Here is a 6,027-nt window from a genome sequence, read left to right as displayed (position 1 = left end):
CGGTACTACCGCTGGAGGAGCAGAACACGGGACCAAAAATGCAGTAGCGGTACTACCGCCCGACCGGAGCGGTACTACCGCTTATAGGCGGTACTACCGCTTATAGGTGGAACTGTCGTGCCTTACTGCCGTGCAACTACTACAAAACTCGACACGAAAAATGCAAGACCCAAAATCGAGGCGGTACCAGCGCGGAACCGTAGCCGTACTACCGCTTATGGCCATAGGCGGTACTACCGCTTTGGACAGCGGTACTACCGCTTGGGGCGATAAGCGGTACTGCCGCTCTGGCCGCGGTACTACCGCTAGGAAACCAAAACTGCCATAACTTCTGCATATGAGCTCCGAATTGAGCAAACTCAAGCTTGTTGGATTGAGAAAGACGAGTAGCATCAAAACAGCAAATAGAGGAGTGAAACCTCCAACCGAGAAGAACCGGCATAACCTCCAACATCGAAAACATCATAGAAGATGCGAGTGAACTCCGTTTTCGATGAACTCGAGCTTGTCATCAAGATGACCATAAGCTCCAAAACTCACAAAGAGAAGAACCAAACAAGAACCAACAAAGATGATGCAAGGATGCAATGGTTTGAGCTCTCTATGAACGATACGATCAAGCTACTCATCGAGAGCCCCCCTTGATAGTACGGCAATCGATCCTATAACCCGGTCTCCCAACTACCATCATGAGACCGGTAAAATAGAAAACCTATCAAGAGCAAACCTTTGCCTTGCACATGGTCCACTTGAGCTAGATGATGACGATCTTGACTCCCTCAAGTTGGACCACCTTTCTTGGTTGTGTTGGCTCGATGAAGACTAGTTGATTGCTCCCCCATACTCCACTATGGGTGAGCCACTCTTCCGCACATCTTCACAAGTCCATTGTCACCACAATGGACGACAAGCTTCAAGCATTTGATCTCTTCATGATGCTTCACTTGAACTTGCACACCGCAACCTAACCCCACAAAGAACTCTCACGAAGATCATGGGTTAGTACACAAAGCGTAATCGACAATGCTTACCACACCATGGGATCGCTTGATCCCTCTCGGTGCATCTTGTGCGCTTTGTGTGTTGATCAACTTGATACACTCTTGACTTAGTCTTGATCAACCTTGACTCTTTCCAACTCTCTTCATTTGGATGATGTCTTGAAGGTAAACATGAATGATCACACAATCTTCTTCTTCAAGACATGCTTGCAATAAGCTCTACTCTCACATGACCAATCTTTGGATAATTCCTTAATAACACCTTGGTCACCACATAAACTCCTTGAAACCAACACATGGACTTCAAGAAATGCCTATGGACAAATCCTTCAAATATAACTCAAGGCAACCATTAGTCCATAGGGATTGTCATCAATTACCAAAACCAAACATGGGGGCACCGCATGTTCTTTCATAGGTGATGCCGGCGAAGGGGGGAAATATCCGGGAAAGTATCCCCGGTGTTTCGCGTTTTCGGACAGATGAAACGGAGGGGAAAAGTTGTGTGTTCGATATGCTAGGGGTGTGTGGCAGACGAACGGGCTGTGTAATCAGATTCGTCTCGTCGTTCTGAGCAACTTTCATGTACAAAGTTTTTCCATCCGAGCTACAGTTTATTTTATATTAATTTTAAAAGATTTAATCGTTTTTAGAGTTTACTTAATTATTTTAAATCAACATTATCCAGAATAGTGCATGCTGACGTCAGCATGACGTCAGGAGTCAACAGAGGTGTTGACTGGGTCACTGACGTGTGGGTCCCGCATGTCATAGGTACAATAATCTAATTAACCTACTAATCAGTTTAATTAGTTAATTAGGTAACTAATGTTTTTAGTTTAATTAAACAAGATTAATTAAGTTAATTAATTTAGTTAATTAATTACTTAATTACTTAATATTTTTATTTACTTATTATTTATTTTTAAAATTCCTTTTTTATTAAACGTTCCAGGGGCTGGGCCCCATGTGTCATTGGCACTGGGCCAAAGCGGGCGCAGGGTGGCGGTTACGGGCGTGGCCCGATTGGGCGCACGTCCAGGGGCGCACGGCGGCCGTGGGCGTGGCCAAAGCAGCGGCGCGGCGAGGCTAGGCGGGCAGCGCGGTGGAGCACGCGCGTGGGACGAGCTCCGGTGCCCAGTGGCGTCGCGCGCGAGCACGGAGTGGCTGGGGGTGGAAGCGTGCGCAGTCGCGGGCGGCGGCGAGCATCGTCGGGCCATGCGGGGAGGAGGCCAGGGTGTGCGGGGCACGGACGGAGCGCGGCCGTGGACGCGGTGACCGCGGCCGCGAGCGGGGGCTCAACGACGGGAGAGAGAGGGAGTAAGGAGGGGAGGCGGCGGCTCACAGGGGTGCTGGAGGGGTTCGGGCAGCGGGGGTCGAGGAGATGGACGGGGACGACCGGGCGATGGGGAGGAGATCCGGCGACGGGGCGGTGGTCGGCGACGAGCGTCGGCGGAGCGGCTCCGGGCGGCAGGGGGCGTGCGGCAGGGGCGGCGCCGGTGATGAAGCTGCAGCCAACATGGGGCCGTTGGCGGCGGCGGTGCGGGGCGGCGGCCTGCTGGCGGTCGCCGGTGACGGAGGGAGGCGGGGCACCGATGCACGCGAGGGGATCGGGCGCGGGGAGCTCCTCTCCCCGGCACGATGCGTGCGTGCGTGCGTGTGTGTGTGTGTGTGTGTTGTGTGGTGGCGGCGGGTGAGGGAGACGAGGGGGGAGGGGGGGATCGTGAGGGGAGTGGGGCGTTCGGGGTTAGGTCACGAGGGAGGGGCCATATAGGCCAGGAGAGGTGCGGCTGGGCCGGCCCGATTGGCCCCGAGGCCATCTGGGCCGTGGCCCAGCGAGGGGGGGTGTTCTTTTTTTTTTGTATTTTGTTTTTCTTAATTTTTCTTTTACCGTTTTACTTTTAGTTTCTCTTTATTTTAGTTTTTTTATAATTATGATCTTATTTCCTAAAATAGTATTACTACTTATTCTAATGCCACTATATCTCGGGCACCAAACTTAATTAGTTTAATATGTTATATTTTATAAAGGGCATTTAATTATTGGTTTTGGCTTCTGTTCTATTTAATTCGGAGTATTCAAACATTTCACAACAATGTGGTTTCACCACCATAATCATCTATGATTTATTTGCTATAATTTGAACATTTCTATTTGACAATTGAATACTTTAATTCTTTGACTTTTTTTTGAATTTGGATTTTGAATCGGTTTTGAACTAACGCGAGATTAGCAATAGTTACTGAAGTGACGTGGCATCATTAGCAGAGGTTCACTGTAGCTTAATTATCCGGGCGTCACAAATCGACAGCTTTATCGAGCTCTTGACAACTTCACAAGTTGACGATGATATCTTTATGATGATCTGATCTAGTATCTTTAAAGTTGTTAGGTAGTATTTTGGACAGGTTAACTACTGTATTTTGGGGAGTTAATCAGTCTTTTTTGGCCGAAGTGTACAAGTGAAATGGCCTGCTTTTGTGTACATGGATGATTACTCAATATTGGCATTTCTTGCTGTAGCATTCAATTGTTATGTGCTACAGCCTTTTAATGTCAAATGCTACTGGATTCGGTGTCAAATGGAATTGAATTGTTCAACTTTGATTGCATAATATGGTACTGTATAATCTGTTCAATTTTTTGGGTTACAATCTGTTCAAATCAAACTGAATCGAAGCACACTGTATCGTTGTTTGCTGCTAGACTGTACTGTTGTTTGCTGCTAGGCTGCAAAACTGCTAAGTCCTGTAGTTTTTGCCTGTGTCTCATGTAGACCGTTGGATGTGTTTTGGATGGAGATTAGATGGCTAAAGTTGCAGCGTGACTTCACCAAGTGTGCAGAAGCATGAAGTTGAAAGATCTCAGTCCGTCAAGCGCGGGCGAGCGCGTGGTGGCCGAGGGTGAGCGCGTGGCGGCCGGCGAGCGTGCAGAAGCATGAAGTTGAAAGTGAGCCGGCCTCAGACTGGGGAGTTGACGCGCGCTTGATCGGACGGTAGCACTACTCTTACTCTGTTGTACCATTTGAGCGTTTGCGAATCCTTGAGAAAAAGAAGATCGATCATGATGCTGCGAGAATGCAAACAGCTTTCGAGCTTCCGTTCCACTTGAACATATCTTGTCTTTCAGTTGTTTCCAAATTTGCTAGTTCAGTCGTAGATGCATCAATTCCGCAAACACAATTTTTATTCCTGAATAATGCTGCTTCTACACATGCTTAGAAAATGAGTCTTTGGGGGCGAAGGCAACTATCATATCATACAAACAAAAGCATACTGGCACCTCCCATTTTCACCCAGACAACAAAATCAGCCTCATAGTTCCAAAATCTCAGTAATGCAAAAAATCAGAAACTGCCATAAGCTTGATCATCATATCCTAATGAAGAAGATGCTAAGCTCTGGCCCATTGTTCCCGTCAGGGTTGAGCATGTACAGCGACTCGGAGTCCCGGGACCCCACCACGCGGTCGAAGCGCGCGCGCATGTACGCCAGGTCGCCGGCCTCCTGCCCCTCGGCGGTGTCGCAACCCATGACGTCGTTCGGCAGCACGCCGGCGCCGACCGACACGGTGCGCAGCAGCTGCATGACCGTGAGGTCGTCCTCCGTGGGCTCCCGGCGCATGGCGTACCCGATCTTCCGCCCGTTCACGTAGGCCGTCCACAGCGGCTCGTCGAGCAGGCGCGTGCGGCCGATGCCGGCGCCGGCGCCCGGCGGCTTCTTCTCGCACTCGAGCGCCACGCGCAGGTGCTCGGCGCCCATCTCCTGCATGAACCTGCCGGTCTGCATCGCCAGCTCCAGCAGCAGGATGGGCACGCTCCCGGGCGTCTCCTGCACCGCCAGCGTCACCCGCGCCCTGCGGTACCCGAACAGCGTCCCCGTCGTGCGCGAGGCGCCGCTGACGTGGCCGTCGTGCATCCGCGACGGCCCGCCGTGCCGCGGGACGATGCCGTGGAAGCGGCACGCCGGGGCGAGGATCGGGAGGGACCGGAACAGCGCGCGCACGGCGCGGATGGCGCGGAGCGAGCGCGCGGCCGTGCGGCGCTGCTTCTTCTTGGACGGGGGCGGGGTGAGCGTGATCGCGGGCCGTGGCGAGGGCGGCGGCATCTCAGAGTACGCGCCGGGAGTGCGAGGCGTCGCCGTACCGTGGAGCGGCGACATCGGCGGGGTGGACTGCGGCGTGGCGTACCGCATCATGGCCGTCGCCGGCTTGGTGGTGGACGCGTTCGGTGCCGAGATAGCGCGATGGTCTGGCATCGTCCTGTGATGCTTTGAGGAGAGGGCCCGGGGTTTTTGAGATGGTGTCCCGTTGGCTTAGGTTGGTGGAATGCACGTACGCGAAGGTATGATGAGGCATGCACGATGGGTTTTACTTCAGTTTTTCTGGTCAAGAGACCTTTTTTTTTCAGGTTCTTCTCCATTCACGTATATTTTGATGCTCATTTTATATAGAGAACCTCCCGGTCCCGGTGCCTCTTTGGGAGTACTTTTTAAATTTGCGAGTCTCTTTAGGAGTACTTGCGCTATGAACTTCCTCTGTTTTATGAATATGTGTAATACATTTTTGATTTTGCTATATCTCATATGCCTGAATTTTGTTGTTGTGTGAATCACTTTCTGCTTTGCACCACGCCGAAGGCGGGGACTGTGTGACAAGTGTCGGGCACGGCGAGGCCGAGCCAGGACCTCGCCGAAGCGTGGACGACCTTGCGAGCGGCAGCGAGCTACGGTCTCCCAGGTGGAGGCGAGGAAGAAACTTAATTAGGGGGGGAGGGCGAGGGGGAGGGGGTGTCGTGAGGGTTTAGAGGGATGGTCGAGGCGGTAGCCAGAACCTACGTTGGGGGAGGTTGAGGGGAGGACGAGGTGGTCCGCATCAGCGCCCACCGTCCGTGGTGCCAAAGGCAGGTGGATGGGCCTGGTCGGTTGGCGCCGCATGGAGGAAGAAGAAAGGGAGGGAAAAGACGAACGGTGCGTGATCTAATTCTGTCCGCTGGATGATTATTAGATGGTCTTGATAAAAAGTGAC

General features: G+C 52.0%; 1 protein-coding gene across 1 annotated transcript; it reads right to left on the bottom strand.

The window, feature by feature from the left end:
* Positions 1 to 4,125: 4,125 nt before the first annotated feature.
* LOC109765989 (protein MIZU-KUSSEI 1) lies at positions 4,126 to 5,488 on the bottom strand. The gene has a single exon (XM_020324761.4). It carries the CDS (start codon positions 5,256 to 5,258, stop codon positions 4,374 to 4,376), a length of 885 nt encoding a protein of 294 aa, XP_020180350.2. The 5' UTR covers positions 5,259 to 5,488; the 3' UTR covers positions 4,126 to 4,373.
* Between the last annotated feature and the right edge of the window lie 539 nt (positions 5,489 to 6,027).

The sequence above is a fragment of the Aegilops tauschii genome, chromosome 3 (assembly GCF_002575655.3).
Source record: "Aegilops tauschii subsp. strangulata cultivar AL8/78 chromosome 3, Aet v6.0, whole genome shotgun sequence".
Taxonomy (NCBI): Eukaryota; Viridiplantae; Streptophyta; class Magnoliopsida; order Poales; family Poaceae; genus Aegilops; species Aegilops tauschii.
This window is presented reverse-complemented; position numbering and strand designations above follow the sequence as displayed.

Excerpts from the sequence above, each read along its gene's own strand:
- LOC109765989 (XM_020324761.4), bottom strand. The coding sequence starts at position 5,258 with ATGCCAGACCATCGCGCTATCTCGGCACCGAACGCGTCCACCACCAAG.